Raw genomic sequence first — 15,743 nt, 5'->3', positions numbered from 1 at the left:
AGTGACCCATTTTTCACACTTATGACCATTGCAGCATCCCCATGGCGGAGCAATTTACATCCAGACGCATGACAATTGACTCCCATTTGGGTCACATGGTCCCTGTTGGTGGCCTTCTGAGCAGCAGTCAATGGAGAAATGGTTCACTTAACAACTGCAGCAATTCACTCAAAAAATTGGCCAAAAAGAAGTCGTAAAATGAGCCAAACTCACTCAACATATTTCTCTCTCACCAACATCAATTCTGGGCTGAATTGTGGTCGTAAATTGAGAGCTCCCTGTATTTGATTCTGGAAACTGAAGGCTGCAACTGAAGGCATTCCCTGACTTGTTAGTCAAATGGTGTTCCTTTCTCAAAAATGCTGCACAGCCCCCCAAATGGAGTTGGAGACCCCGGCCAACACAACCGTAGACCCAGCCTGGGAGTAGGTCTACAACAGTGATGGCTAACCTTTTCCAGACCGAGTGCCCAAAGTGCGCGTGTGCACATGGGAAAGTGTGGGCGCATGCCTGAACCCCCAAAATGCAATGCACCTGCAGCCCCCCCCACGCCCTGCTTCCCATGCATTCACATGTTCCCCCCGCACATCCTCCACGCATGTGTGGCAGAGACCCGTAGACCAGCTGGCTGGCGGGAGGCGCACGCGTGGCAGAACTGAACTGACAGCTCGTGTGCCATAGGTTCACCATCACGGGTCTATGGAGTTTCTCTCATCCTGGCTGTCCCAAAGGTGCTTTTTTTTTTCAAGACGCAACTTGGACTTTTCTGGTTTCTCTTTGAAGACCTTTCGCTTCTCATCCCAGAAGCCTCTTCATCTCCCAGAGCAGAAGCAGCTTCTGAGAGAAGCTGAAGAAGCTTCTCGGATGAGAAGCGAAACCTCCTCAAAGAAAAACCAGAAAAGTCCAAGTTGCGCCTCTTGAAGAAAAAGCACTTTTGGGACAAGCCTGGGAGGACCCTCACCTGGCTTCTGTGTCCCATGGCCAGGGAACTACCGGAAGGAGTCATCGGGGAAAGAAGAAAAAAACGCCATGAGAATTGAAACACGAGACAAAAAAGGCACATTTTAATATTTACAAAGCATAGCATTTGGGCCAGGAATGCACCCCACACATCTAATATAAAGAAATTTTCTGCTTTCCCCCTTCGTTGGGTCACCCTACTACACCTTTGCAAATGGCGGCTCGCACCCCCGTTTTTAAGTATTCCCCTCAGCTTTTGATATTTTCCAAGTATAAGAAGATTCAAATTTGCATAGTGTCTATGATGAGCAAACCCCCTCACCAGGCGGCCATCTTGTCTCAGATCAGCGGCCCATCCCTCATCGCCCTCCCGCGAGGCTTGTGCCGCTACCGTCCATTATCTTTTAGCCGCGGCTCAAGAATGATCAACCTCCATTCAAAAGCAGGAACTTTCAGAATATGGTCAAGAAGTTTTAAAAATGTAATACTGTTTATTTTTTGCTTCAAAAACATTTTCAGCATTCTAAACATACAAAAAAAACCAACGTAATGTTTGTCGCAAATTTTTCTCTTTTCTTTTTCCTGTTTCTTTTTCTTTTTTTTTGTAAGTACAGAGGCGTTTTTGAACTCTTCTGCGCCTTCCCCCTCGCTTTTAAAAGCGGACCCGGGAAGGAGACTTTTACAGCTCTGGTTAAAAAACCACCCCACTTTAAACGAAAAAGAAAAAAAAAAAAGGGAAAAAAAGAAAGGAATCCATAACAATTTGCTTTTTTATCTCATGCCAGCTGAATTCCCCCTCCCCTCCCTTCACAACTAAGAATGGCCGCAGAAATGCTATTTCACTATATACAGAAAGACAACTTTTAAGCTAAATGTACGCTCACTGTAGTGTAAATTAGATCTACTTTCGTGGTGCACGCTTTGAGACACGGCCTTTCCGGAGGGGAAGGGGAAAAACACACAAGAGGCTTCCCCCCCCATCACACCCCATTAAAAGCCTTTCTTTCCCCCCTCCCTTTTCTCAGGGGTCATCAAAGCATGAACTACAAGAATTTGTCTAGTTTTTACAAACTATAGATATATACAGTTTATAACCCAGGATTTTTCTAGCCAATAACCATATAGTTAAACACCACCTTACAAATTAAAAAATAAGATGCTTGAAACATTTTTAAATGCTTTTGTTACACCGACAGGAAAAAAGTGCACAGAGTTAGGAGAACACAAGAGTTTCCGCTTTTGTTTCCATTTTGCTTTTTTTCTCTTCCTTTTTGTTTTTAAAAATGTTTGGAAATATGTACAACTTTGTTACACAGGCAGGACCACCCCGGAAGAGGGTCCCTAACTACTGAATGTAAACCAGGTTAAACAATGGTTGTTGTTGTTTCAGTTTGTTTCTGCGTTTTTCCCTAGAGCGCTTTTATTTATGGACTTCCAAAAAGGCTACAGTATATTGTGATCCAAAAAAACCAAATTTGGGCTGGGGGCTGGGGTGTAAATCTTAATAAAGGACAAATAAGGCACCGTCTCAAGCGAGAGGCGCTGGATTTTTTTTTTCTCATTTCCTAATGGTGTTTCCCCTACTCTATGGTATTCACATGGAAACAAGGATTATACAGTTTCTCATTCGTCGTCTTCCTCCTCCTCCTCTTCTTCATCTTCCTCATCTTCTTCGTCTTCCTCCTCCTCTACTTTTTTCCGGGCCGCTGCGGCAGTTTTGGCCGCTGCGCTTTTCGCGCCATCGAATTTGCCTTTAGACTTGTAATCTGCAACATCCTGTAATATTCAAACAGAGAAAGTTTAGTTTGCCTTCCGCAGCGAAGACATGGCGCCTGGAGTCCTGGCTGCTTCAGGTAAAGGGTCCAAAAATTATCAGATCAACAGTTGTAGGTCATCTAATCCAACCTTCTCCCGCCTAAGCAGGACACCCTACACCATTTCTGACAAATGGCAGTCCAGTGTCTTCTTAAAAACCTCTGGCGACTCATGACTTCTGTAGGCAAGCTGTTCCACTGATTGTCCTCAGAGTTAGGAAATTTCTCCTCAGTTCTAGGTTGCTTCTCTCCTTGATCAGTTTCCACCATCAGTTATTCCTTGTCCTGCCTTCGGGTGCCTTGGAGAATAGCTTGACCCCCTCCTTTCTGTGACAGCCCCTCAAATATTGGAAGACTGCTCTCATATCTCCCCTGGTCCTTCTCCTCACTAGACTAGCCATGCCCTGTTCCTGCAACTGTTCATCGTATGTTATAGCATCCAATCCTCTAATCCTCTTGGTTGCTCTTCTCTGCACTCTTTCTAGAGTCTCCACATCTTTTTTGTAGTGTAGTGACCAAAACTGGACGCAGGATTCTAGGTGTGCTCTTACTAAGGCTTTATAGAGTGGTATTAGTACTTCCCTTGATTGTATCCCTCTGTTAATGCAGTTTAGGATTGCATTGGCTTTTTTGGCTGCTGCTGCACACAACTGGCTCATATTTAGCTGGTCATTTTCTAAGATTGCAAGATCCCTTCAGAGTTCTTGCTATTAAGCCTAATTAAACCTGGGTTTAAATCCATGGCTGGTTTATTTTCAAAATTTTATTCAATACTTTAAAACTGCCTGAATTTGTAAAACACAAGGACACTTTGATTCGCACAAATGGCTGCAAAAATGGATGGAGTTGGCACAGAATGTCTAAATTGACTGCTTTGATTTAAAGAAAACAAAAATGTAATACTTTTGCTTCTACTTGGAAATGCTTCTGGACTTTGTGCTTGAAGTTTGAGAATTTAGAATGGGATAAAGATAGAAGGGACCTTGGAGGTCTTCTAGTCCAGCCCCCCCCCCCCCTCTCAAGCAAGAGAACCTATACTATTTCAGAGAAGTGGCTGTCTAGCCTCTTCTTTAAAACCTCCAGTGATGGAGTGGCCACAATTTCTGGAGGCAACTTCTGTTCCACTGGTCACTGTTAGGAAGTTTCTCCTTAATTCCAGGCTGCCGCTTCTCTCTCTGATTAGTTTCCATCCATTATTTCTCCTCCTGCCTTCAGGTGCTTTGGAGAATAATTTGACCCCCCTCTTCTTTGTGGCAGCCCCTCAAATACTGGAAGATTGTTATCATGTCACCTCCTAATTCTTTTCTTCAGACTAGCCAGGCCAAAAACTTGCATTTTACTGATTAGATAGGTTTGTTGTTATAGAAATAGCTGGTTTATGTTACTATACAAAAGTAAAAAGTTGAGGTTTGATGCTGTTATCTTATTCTACTTATTATCTTATTCTAAAAGTAGTCCATGCCTTTTCTTTCTTTTTCCCTTCCCCCTCCCCTATTTTCCTACTATTTTCTTTTCTATTTTATATTATAAACTAATAAAAAAACTGCTTGAAGTTGCAACCAGATGCCAGAAAGCAATGTTTGCCAGCCACTCGTTAATCAGTGTTTCTGCTAACTGTCTAACCCAAAATAAAACATAGAAGAGAAACAAAGATACTTAGAAAGTTTTACTTCCCAAGGAGAAACTTTCGGTTTCTACTTGCTCTTTCAACATAATTATTGTTAAATCATGCCAGATTCCTTGTTGTTGTTTTTACTACAGATGACTCTGTCTTTTAAGCACATTTAAGGGCTTAATTCTTTGAGCAGAACTCGGAGGAGGCAAAAATGGTTATCATATATCAAAAACACATTCCTATCTTCACTAACTTTAGGGAGTTTAAAAAAAGTCAGTTGAAGGTCAGAATCTCATCGCATGACCTGCCTGAATCTTCCTACACGGGATGACTTAAAACATTTTTGATTTACGGAGGGGGGAACCCCGAGGTGCATCTGTTGGGACACTTGGCTAAGATCAGAGAGGAACATGTGGTCCTTTGACTTAGGACCCTTCATTTCATGACCGTTGGGATAGAGGGTAGAGACAGTCCTTAAAACCACTCATTTAATGACGGTTGGAAGTTACGTTCCTTTGAGGATAGCTTGTAAGTCGTTTCTTCTTAAGTTACCACTGTCGCAACACCACCATTGTTCACCATCCGGACACTTGGAAACCGACTTGCGCTTATGACCACCAGCATCTCATGGTCGCAAGCCAGGCATTTATTTGGCAACTGGCCTGGATTTACCATGATAGCAGCATTCCAATTGTGGCTTGTTTTGCTGGCTTCTGACAAGCCAAGTGGGTGGGTGAGAAGAGCTGGGTTCGCTTAACAACTGCGGCAATCACGGTCATAAAATCGGTTCTAGTCACAGGATGGTTCTTTTAACCTTCACATCACTTAGCAACCAAAATAAAGACTCCGAGTGATTTTATCACGTTCAAGCAATAATACTTTGGCATTCTCTCCTTTCCAGGTTGGTTTTTGTGAATTTCCAAGCCTGGCATTCCCATTTTCCAACAGAAAAATAGAATCCAGTTAAGAAAATATCTATAGATCGAGGCTGAACGGTCCGGAGGCGGGGGGCTGGGTGGGTGGGGGTTTAATTGGTGTTCCTTGAGCTTGGGCGCTTTCCTGAAGATTGCCAATCTTCCACTACCAGTCTAAGTTACATCATCAGTGCTGGGAGGAGTGGCGTTCGCTGGTTATTTATACGTAATTAGTTTGGCTTGCCCATCTTAGCCTCGGTGTGGTTTCTTCCCCGATTGTTTGTCTGCTGTTGCTTCTTGCTTGTCTAAGGGTTTGGCAATTGGATTTGCTCTAGGCTACCCCAAAGTTGCACCAGAAAACAATCAAGGGAGAAAGAATATCCTGATCAAGGAAGAAGCCACACCTCAACCCAGACCACTCCTGCGCCGCCTACCTAAGCAGGTAGTGAAATGTCTGCAGGAGACACCCGAAGCATACCACGAACCCATTTGCTGCTGGAGGAAAAGCAGAATACAAACATCAATAAATGTCAGTTTTTAAAAAATTATTCATCACTTCCTGGGGATATATATAGTTTCTCCTTTTTCTTGGGAAAGGGGGGAGGGGCTGGCATTGTGTGAGATGGCAGGAAAAGAGGGGGAAAGGAGGGGGGGGGAAACAACAGTATAAATAGTCCTATTTGCAAATTTGAAATTTTTGTTTAAAGAAAGGACTTGTTTGAAGTGATATTTTTATTATTATTTTGTTGAAATTTAGATTGCTTCCCCACCCACCCCCTCTCTTTCTCTCCCTCTGGATTAACCTGAGTGGAATTGTAGTGTCACTATTGAAACTTATCCTTAATTTTGTGCTGAGAAGTTGTCCACAGAGGTCTTAATTTAAAAATAAAATAAAATAATTGAAATGCCATTTCACCATATCTTTAGAAGTGGGTTCTCCATTTGGACATAACCCTGGAAAGAGGCTTGGGTTGGATGCTCTTGTTAACCATCAAGATACGCCAACAGGCACATTCACCTTTTCTCTGCTTCCCTTCTCAATATTGCAGACGACTACTTGCTATACAGAACACAATATTGTGATTCCAACAGAAGAGAGCATTTGTCGCTCAGGACTGAACTGCGGGGTCTCCTTGGTGCTCTGACAGCTCAGTTGTTTTCTTGCAGACATTTAATTACCCGACTAGGTAACATCATCAGTGCTAGAACGGAATGGGGGTTTTTGGAACAGAGAAAGGGAGGAGAAGGGCTGTGGAGTCCTTGGTCCTCGGTGAGCTTGGTGGTTTTCTTGCAGACATTTAATTACCCAACTAGATAACATTATCAGTGCTGGAAGAGAATGGGGGGCTGCGGAGTGACCAACACTGACCGAGCAAGCCACTAGTATATAAACAGACAGCAAACCATACACTCTTCTAGCACTGACCATGTTACCTAGTTTGGTAATGAAACGCCTGCAAGAAAGCCACCAAACTCGCAGAGCACCAAGGACCCCAAGATATAGTGATTGAACCAGCACTGTATTCTTAGATTCACTCCACAAAGCAAGAAAGGACAGCCAGTTGGATTTGCTCGTCCCAGTCTGGCTGCCGCTGCCTTCCCTCCCTGGATCAAAGCTACCCAGACCCTTCAGCCTGCACTGCAGCAACAACAACGCAGCCGTACCTTCTCATACTTCTCCTTCAGCTTGGCAGCTTTGTTGTTGTAGGGCTGCTTCTCGCTGTCGCTGAGATTGTTCCACATTTCGCCCAGCTTCTTGGCTACGTCCCCGATGGAAATGCCTGGATTGGTGGACTTGATTTTGGGACGGAACTCAGAGCAGAAGAGGAAAAATCCAGACCTGGGGAAAGATGCAGGAGAACTGAAAATGGGAGTGGGTCAAGAGCTCTGCAGCAAAAGCTGGGACGAGGGGGCTTGAACAAGAAGCTGCCGTGAGTTGCTTCTTAGGGGACAGTATAAGAATCATAACACATGGAGTACCAAGCTTGCAAGCCTCTTGTTCTACTTTCTGGCACAAGTGTCAGAAGGAGCTACTGAGGACAAGCTGGGACTCAGCAAAAGATCCCGAACCCCCACCAAAAAACAGACCAGGGTTATGCTCCAGCAAGGCTGCAGCCCATACCCTTTAGGTAAGGGTTCCCCTCGCACATAGGTGCTGGTTGTTCCCGACTTGAGGGGGAACGGTGCTCATCTCCGTTTCACAGCCGAAGAGCCAGCGCTGTCTGAAGACATCTCCGTGGTCTTGACTTAACGCCAAAGGCACACAGAGCGCTATTACCTTCCCACCAAAGTGGTCCCTATTTTTCTACTTGCATTCTTTATGTGCTTTCGAAGTGCTAGGTTGGCAGAAGCTGGGACAAGTAACAGGAGCTCACTTTGTTACAGGGTGCGAGGGATTCGAACCACCAACCTTTCTGATCGACAAGCTCAGCGTCTTAGCCACTGAGCCACCTTCCATACCCTTTAGCAAAGCTAAATCCAAAGAGTTTCCAATATCCCACTTTAAGTGGCAGGACAAATTAGAACTATTTTAACTTTTAATATTAACCCACTTAGCAAGTAACCCCGAATTAGGAATCATCTGTTTTAAAGCTATTTTATTTTTTAAAGAAGACAGCCAGGCCCAATTTGAGAAGCTATCCTTAAGGAATGCTAATCCAGCTGCAGGGAATTTATAATATCATAAAAGGCTCTCTCAATCTTCCAAAATTGTAGTATTCAAAAACATCTGGATGGAGGCATGAAGTCCTGTGTGAAATCAGAAGAACACCACTTGTGAAAATTGGCTGCAAATAGAGCTTGGTTATCGAAATGTGGTTGGTGTCAGTTACTCATTACAAAAACATCCCATTTGGGATTCAGGATTTTTTTTTCCAAATTTAGGACCAGAAGAAAGTTCTAAGAGTCGCAACTATGACCATTAATTACCAGCTGGTTAGATTTCACCCATGCAAAGTTGCAGCCACTTTAAAAAGCAGTTCCTTAAAGCTGCTGCTACTCTTCAGGAATGTCATGCTGTCCATCGCCTGTCTTATTCAACTGATTCTAAAAATGTACCCGAATTGAGGAGGTTGGTGTGACGTCTACTTACGGCGGCCTCTTGGGCGCATTTGGGTCCTTCTTCTTCTTCCCGCCCTTCGCTGGACCGTAATCCTTCATTTCTCTATCATATCGCACTTTGTCGGCTTTTGCCATCTCATCAAACTTTCCTTTCTCTTTGGTTGACATGGTCTGAAAAACGAGAGAGAATACATGAATCCTACAAAAACCCAAAGGACAACCAAGACACTCCAAGTGACGTCATCAAAGGAGGTAGAACCACAGTTCCAGAACAAAGATTGTGGAGGGAAATCCTTTGGATGGGATTTTTTTAGCTACTTCTTCAGGTATCTCTCAAGCATCAGAAGACACCAACCAAGTATCCCAGACAATTCAGTCTTCAAAAGACAATATAGTGGATGTGGATGCGAACACAAGGCCTATCCACGGTGCTTTAAAAGCAACCATACGATGCTCTGATTTTGTAGCAGCTAAAAAAGGACATTTTCTTCAGAACTTGACCTTCAGAGAAAATGCAGCTGTTTCAAAGTACGGACAAAGGTGGCTACTGCAGTTGTCTTCCACCTGCTCAAAAGAACTTTGGGAAGATCAGATGTGAAACTCTGCACATAACCAACAGTCTCTCTCAAAGCCTGCTGTGATACCTTTAACCACTAGCACAGGGATGGCAAACCTATGGCACGCGGAAGTGGCACTCAGAGTCATCTCTCCAGGCACGCCAGCTGTCGCTCTACCAGGTTCTGGCGCACACATGCACATCGGCCATCTGGTCTCCACTCGTGCCAGAAACCGGAAGACCAGGTGACTGGTGAGCATTCACATGTTGGAAAGCGGAAGGTCAGCTTCCTGTTGCCTGCCTGTGCGCCGGGGAACTGCTCTTCTGGTCTCCAGTGCTAACCCCATGCGCATGCATGCGCTCCTGTTTTGGCACTCAGTGCCGAAAAGGTTCGCTAACACTGCTCTAGCAGTTGGGCTGATCTTCAACCAGGATCAATAAAATGTACTTTCTAGGAGTCCTAAACCCCCCCCCCCCCACACCTATCTCTATGGTCTGGGTGATGTCAGCTACAGAGAGTATTCCAAACCAGTCAGCAAGAAATCTGTCTCTTTCCATCAAAACAAGCCAACATACAACTGAGTTAGAGTTCCTCCTTTGCCACAAGGTCAAATTTGGTTTGCATTCAAGGGCCTGGTGTTTTCAGAAATCATGGGTTTTGGTGTAGGGCAGATAAACTCGGCCACCCGGGGCTTCCCAAACCAACCGTAGTTTAATGTGCTGTGTAAAGTTGATTTAATATTGCTACATTATTTTCTCGTCTTCAAAACAAACAGTGAGAGCAGGGTTGTCCCATCGCAAACCCTAACTATGAATTCAGTCAAAATGAAGAATTTGAACAGAATAAAGCTGGAAGGGACCTTGGAGGTCTTCTATTCCAGCCCCCTGCTCAAGCAAGAGAGCCTATACTATAAGAAAGCCAAACAGTTATGGCATGGAGTCTAAGCAATCTTCTTCAGAATTCTTGGAGGTGGCCAACTTTTGGCAAGGGCCCATCTGGAATTTTGATACCAAGTGGCAGTCGCCCTCCCAAAATGGTTGCCAGAGGGGGCATAACCAACCACAAAGATATCCCAAAACTTCCCTCCTCGTTTCTTGATTGAATCTCTCCTTGTTCACTTTCCATCCATTGTTCCTTATCTCGCCTTTGAGTGCCTTGGAAAAAGAGCTTGACCCCTCCTCTCTGGGGCAGCCCCTTAAATATTGGAAGGCTGCTCTCCTGTCTCCCCTGGTCCTTCTCTTCCCTAGACTAGCCAGGCCCAGTTCCTGCAACCGTCCTTCGTACAGATACCCTCAAACTTCCTCCTGAACACGGCGCCCCTATCATAATTCACGCTACTGAAAATAGGAAGCTTTTTTTAACTACGAGAAACTAAAACGAAGAAGAAAAGGGCTGTAGAATGTTGTCCGTGTGGATGCGAAATTTTATTTCACCGGAAATCAGACAGCATATCAATTTAATGAATTATGAATTATTTGCCCAACTGTCATACAATTCTTTGGAATAGCAGGTGTGGGGAGGGGTTGGGGAGAGCACAAATATATATTTTGGGAGACAGACCATACCTTCCACCTCTCGGAACATTTCTTGGAAAACTCGGCGAAATTCACAGGAACTTCCGGATTTTTCTTCTTATGTTCTTCGCGGCAGGTCTGCACAAAAAACGCATAAGCAGACATCTTTCCCTTCGGCTTCTTTGGATCCCCTTTCGCCATTTTGAAACGAAACGCTTAAAAGCAAACAACAATCCAAGTTGAAAAACCAATCTTCCATCGCCCCACGCAGCCAAGCCCATACACACAACAACCCCTTCAGTCGATGGAGAAACAGGGAAATATTTTTTAAAAGTATGATATATACATAAAAAATGCATCCCCCCCCCCCCCGGGAAATCCCCAACACATTCAACTCTTTAATAGATCATTTATCCCTTTAAAAACCTACCTTCGTCTCTCTCTCTCTCTCTCTCTCTCTTTTTGGGATGTTATGGCATGCACCATCCTGAACTGCCCATGTCCAATTCCTCTACCCACATCTCATCAATATATATACATATATATTAAGCACAAAGTAGCCCGCAGGGGCAGAATATTTTGAGATTTTAAACAGGTGGATGCCTACTTGTGGACTTGGAAGTCCTGGGCTGGCCCACCCACTACGTTTCAAACTTCTGGAGAACTTCAACCTTCCCGTGTCAAGATAGCTGCAGGCCACACGGTCTCCCTGATCCAGAAAGAAACAGTTCCTCTGAAGACGGTTCAATTCCATTTAAAGATCCCCCCACCCACCCTCAATTATTGCACACATCACAGGACTGCAGTGCACAAGAGATTGTGGCCATTACGAGGTTGCTCAACCCCAGCCAGCTACTGAGCTAAGTTTGTGGGAAGGAGGACACTGGTCATCTCCTTACAAGTTTCCTACTGAAGGGAAGGATTTGCATTTGCTGAGGGTTAAGGGGGAAAAAAAAAGGGGGGGGGGTCCTGAAAAAAGGGGAGGCAGCTTTCCTTTCACTGGGGAGGCGATAAACCCTCTTCACTCTGCCTATGCAGCTGGGCAAAATAAAATCTTTCCAACCCCACGTTTGCAAAAAAAAAAAAAAGTTGAAAATCCTTTCCATTATTATTATTAGAATTAAAAAAGCTATCTCAGTGGTTGGCACGCCTCCCCGGGGAACCCCCCCCCCCAAAAAAAAACCACCTCTCCTTTTGCAAAAGTTGCATTAAAAAAAAACACCTCCATTCCTTTTTGCAAAAGTTGCATGAAAAAAAAAAACGCCACCCCATCCCCGTTCTATAAATATATGTTGTTTGTTGCACCCCCACATCTGCAAAAAAAAAAGAGAGAAGAAAGTTTCAAAAGCAGAAGAAATTGGAAAAATTTGTTGTTTTCTCCACCCAAGGGTCATTGGGAAAATAAATATTTTTTCCTTTTGGGGGGGGGAGGAAAGAGGTTCCTAGGGCACGTGCCCCCCCCCGAGAGAGAGAGAGAGACCCCCCCTCTGGCTTTAAGCCTCCCCACCCCGTATGGGGGGGGGATGTGCCCGTATCTTGGCGTGGAAAAAAAGGGTCGAAAAAGCCCCCCCAAAAGAGCCCCAAACCCGCGCCCGTTTCCCGGTCCCAATAATTCACCTTCCATTTTGTGAAACGTTTTCTGATGAAAGAAACTGCCGTTCAAATCCCCCCCTGGGGAGCTCTGGGGGTCCAGCGTGATTCGGGGGGGTCCTGGGGGTCCGGAGCGGCGACCCTCGTCTGGGCTCCTTGGCCCCTGCGCAGGCAATCCGCCTTGGCTGAGGCTGGGCGAGAGCGAGAGCGGAGCGCTTCCCTTTCGCCCCATTCGCTAAAATGGCTTCTCCAAAGGCAATGCGAGCGCCTTTAACAAAGCCACTGGCGCTCGCCTTCCCCGTTCCCAGCCTTTGGTCGGTCGGCCATCCGGAGGGGAAAGACGGGACCGGGCTCCTCTGGTAGAAAAAGCGACGCTCTTTCGAACCAGCCCGGTCTCGAGGCGGAGAAGCCTCGGGAAGGGGCCGGGAAACCGGTCTGAAGGAGGCCTCCCCCCTCCCCCTCTCCCCGCCGTTCCCCCTGCTTAGCGCAATCGCCAGTCTTAACAAAGGCTGCGCGCAGCCATTACAAGCCTGGTCGCCCAAAGAAAAGAGGAAAGGACCCCCAAAAAAGCCCGATTCGGGGTTTTAACGCCCCGCTGAGGGCAGGAGAGGAGAGAGATAAAGAAAAGGGGACGGATGCGAAAGGTTGGGGGGCTGCAGGGGCCCCCTGGGTGAATTTTGCCCCCGCGTCGCTCTCCCTCCCGTCTTTCTTCCTTTAGGTCTGCTACTGTAACGCCAGCCATATTAAGGCAAACACACACAAGCAAAAGCCAGCAGCCCCGGACGGCGCGAGGAAGGGTCGGCTCGGGGTCTCGCGGGGGACGGAGGACGACGAAAGGGGCCTTTTCGGAGAGGGGAAATAAAAAGCAAGCGGAAACGAAAGGTTTGGGGGCGATCCGAAGCGAGGCGGCGGAGAAACAAACCACAAAAAAAGACCAAGGCGGCAAGGGAAACGAGGGGGGGATTATTTCGCTCTGCCCGGGACTCGCAGGACTTGATATTCCCCCCCCTTCTGTCAGATGCTTTAAAAAGGACGGACAGCCATTATGAATGCAGAATATAACGGCAGGCACTACGCACGGCCGGGCAACTTCGCCGGCCCGATCCTCCCAAGCGCAAGGATCAGCGCAAACTGATCCCGTTCCTTCCCCATGCGGGCTTTTAGCAGCCGCTGCTGCACCAACCCCATGTTCCGCTGCGGGAGCCGCGGAAAACCCATGCTCCGCGGCTCTGGCTCGTGGGTGGGTGGGTGGGGGCGTGGATGCGTACACGGTGGGAGAGAGAGATATCTCAAGGCACCCAGGCACGTTTTCACACACGCACTGCAGATTAGGCACCCCCCTCCGGAAGAATCCCCTTTTCGCCCCCTGCAAAACCCGCACACGCGTGGAGAGCCCCCCCCACTCGCCCCCCGCACCCACGAGGCAGAGGGGGAAGAAGGGAAAACTCCCTTTCCACCAGCCCGATCAGGACCAATCGGATTTTTCTCCCCTTGAAAAAATAAAAATAATCACGGAAAAGAGGGAAAGAGGAAGAAAAGAGAGAGAGAGAGAAGGAGGGGAAGAAGGGAGGGGGGAAAAAGTCAGAAAGTTGGTGGGAAAAAGAGGAAGGGAGGAATTAAAAAGCCGGAATTGCCAAAAAAAATAAAATAAAAATAAAAATCGGAAAGGAAAGGGGGGGGGATCGATATTGTATCGACGGGGTTAGAAATAGAGACATTGTATTTAAATGGGGAGAAATGCATATTTTTTAAAAAACAAACAAAAAAGAGGGCTGGGAATAAAAGAAGAATGGAGAAAAAGGCGGCGTGGAAGGGAAGAGGCGAGGGGCGAGTGGGGGGGCGGGATCAGCTGAAAAAGTTGCCGCGCGGGGCTCCGGGCACCTACCTGTATTGTTCGCGTGAACCTAAGCAAGAAGGCGAGGAAGAAAGCGAGGCGCACACACGACGCGCTAAGGCTCAGCGCTGCTGGCGGCGGCTGGTCAGCCTCGCGTTGGCTGCCTACGAGAGCGGCCTGATTGGCTGCGGGGCTCTGCCGTTTAAAACAACCTCCTCGCCTCCCCATTGGCCCCCGCCCTGCTGAATATTAAGCAGCCGCCCGCGCGCCCATTGGCTGGCAGGGGCCAGGTCATTCATTCAAAAAAGGAGACCAAACACCCCGCTTGGCTCCCCCAGGTAGCAGGCAGAGATAGGAGGAGAGGGAAAGAGAGGGAGGGAGAAGGGGGGGAGAGAAAAAGAGAGAGGGAGTGAGAAAGAAAGTGAGAGGGAGAGAGAGAAAGGGGGAGAGAGAAGAAGGAGGGGGAGGAAGAGAGAAAGAAAGGGAGAGGGGGAAGGGAGAGAGAGAGAAGAAGGAGAGGGAGGGGGAGAGAGAGAAAGTGAGAGAGAAGGAGAGACGGAGGGAGGGAGAAAGTGAGAGGGAGAGAGAAAGGGGAGAGAGGGAGAGGGAGAAAACAAAAGGGAGAGATAGTGTGGGGAAGAGAGAGGGAGAGAAAAAGTGGGAAGGAGAAGGAGGAAGAAAGGGGAGGGGGAAACTGCCAAAAGATGAGGAGGTTTCCCTTTTCTCCAACTCCTGAGACGGCCGGAGAGGCTGCTTGGCCGTTTGCGGAGTTCACGTGGCTGCGGAGACTCCGGAGCTGGCTATGGAAGGCCGGGGAGTCAGGGAGAGAAGACCCTGGTAGGTCAGGATTCACTCCCATTCAAAGGCTCAGTCTGCTGGAACTGTTTGGGGTGAGTCAACCAGGGTGTTTATACCTCAAACCTTTCAACCAGGGTCTCTCAACAGTGGGAGGAGGAGGGGGGGACTTCAACTCCCAGGGTTCCTGCTGGCTGGGAAATTCGGGGAGAGGAAGTCCACCCGTCATAAAGTTGCCAAAGTAGAGAAACACTCATTTAAGCAAATCAACAAGGAAGGTCTTCCTATGGCGGTGATGGTCAACCTTTTCAGCAATGAGTGCCAAAACTGGAGTGCGCGCACATGCCGGAGCGCTGGAACCTGCAAGAGAGTCTGGCCATGCGCGCTGGACCAGCTCTCCAGCACACATGCATTTGAGGGAACCAGGAAGAGTGGCTGGCGATGATGCCCGTGCCCACAGAGAAGGCTCAGCGTGCCACCTCTGCTTCAACATCATGGCCCTGAGGCAAAGAGTGTCCAACCTTGGCAATTTTAAGGCTTTCAACCCCAATTGTGATATTTCTTGACCGACTGAGCAAGACTCCTGCTAAGCTCCTGTTTGATCTCCGGGGCGTGTGGCCTTGATAGTTGAGTCTCATTGAATTCAGATTACTTCTAAATAAAGATTCGGAATATTTCCGCCTTGAATGCATTTGCATGATCTGAAGGGCTTAACGTGACATTCGCAATCTTTCTCTTCCTCGCAGAAGCCTCCGAGGGCGGCTGAGATGGAAGTAACTGGACTACATTTTAAAGACCTCCCGTTAAAGCAGGTCTCTCAGCTGAGCTTTTGAACAGGTTTTTTTTATTGGAAAGGATTTTCTTTTGGCCCCAGAAACTGGACGGGAATTCGGTTTGACTTCAAGGGGAGACGCTCTTGCAATCCTGCTTTTTGGGGGGCTTAAATCTTGACTTGAGATCTTGACAAACTTGAACAATGGGCTCTCTCTAACAAAATGAATTTCAGTGTAGAGAAAAGCAAAGTTTTACATTTAGGCAGGGGGAGAAAAGAAATCAAAGGTATAAGTACAGATTAGGTGAGACCTGGCTC

The 15,743-nt window shown here is 46.9% G+C and overlaps 1 protein-coding gene across 3 annotated transcripts; it reads right to left on the bottom strand.

Moving 5' to 3' along the window:
• Positions 1-1,428: 1,428 nt before the first annotated feature.
• Positions 1,429-14,066, bottom strand: HMGB3 (high mobility group box 3). 3 transcript variants are annotated; one of them, XM_081963825.1, is made up of 5 exons: positions 13,910-14,066; positions 10,486-10,649; positions 8,395-8,534; positions 6,969-7,143; positions 1,429-2,736 (listed from the first exon to the last, which is right to left on the bottom strand). In XM_081963825.1, exons 2-5 carry the CDS (start codon positions 10,633-10,635, stop codon positions 2,584-2,586), a joined length of 618 nt encoding a protein of 205 aa, XP_081819951.1. In that variant the 5' UTR covers positions 10,636-10,649; positions 13,910-14,066; the 3' UTR covers positions 1,429-2,583. The 3 variants fall into 3 exon arrangements, with proteins under 3 accessions (XP_081819951.1, XP_081819950.1, XP_081819952.1); XM_081963824.1 differs by lacking the exon at positions 13,910-14,066 and adding an exon at positions 12,052-12,338; XM_081963826.1 differs by lacking the exon at positions 13,910-14,066 and adding an exon at positions 11,042-11,155.
• Between the last annotated feature and the right edge of the window lie 1,677 nt (positions 14,067-15,743).

This window comes from Natrix helvetica, assembly GCF_964273705.1.
Source record: "Natrix helvetica genome assembly, chromosome: 11".
NCBI classification, from domain to species: domain Eukaryota; kingdom Metazoa; phylum Chordata; class Lepidosauria; order Squamata; family Natricidae; genus Natrix; species Natrix helvetica.
Note: the sequence above shows the minus strand (reverse complement) of the source record. Positions and strands in the feature narration are given on the sequence as shown.

Bases quoted from the DNA above. Each gene is read 5' to 3' on its own strand.
- HMGB3 (XM_081963824.1), bottom strand. From the start codon at position 12,256: ATGGGGCGAAAGGGAAGCGCTCCGCTCTCGCTCTCGCCCAGCCTCAGC. The intron at 10,650-12,051 runs GTGAATTATTGG...TTTGCTTTTAAG, and splicing joins AACGTTTCACAAAATGGAAG to CGTTTCGTTTCAAAATGGCG. The intron at 7,144-8,394 runs GTAAGTAGACGT...ATCTTTCCCCAG, and splicing joins AATGCGCCCAAGAGGCCGCC to GTCTGGATTTTTCCTCTTCT.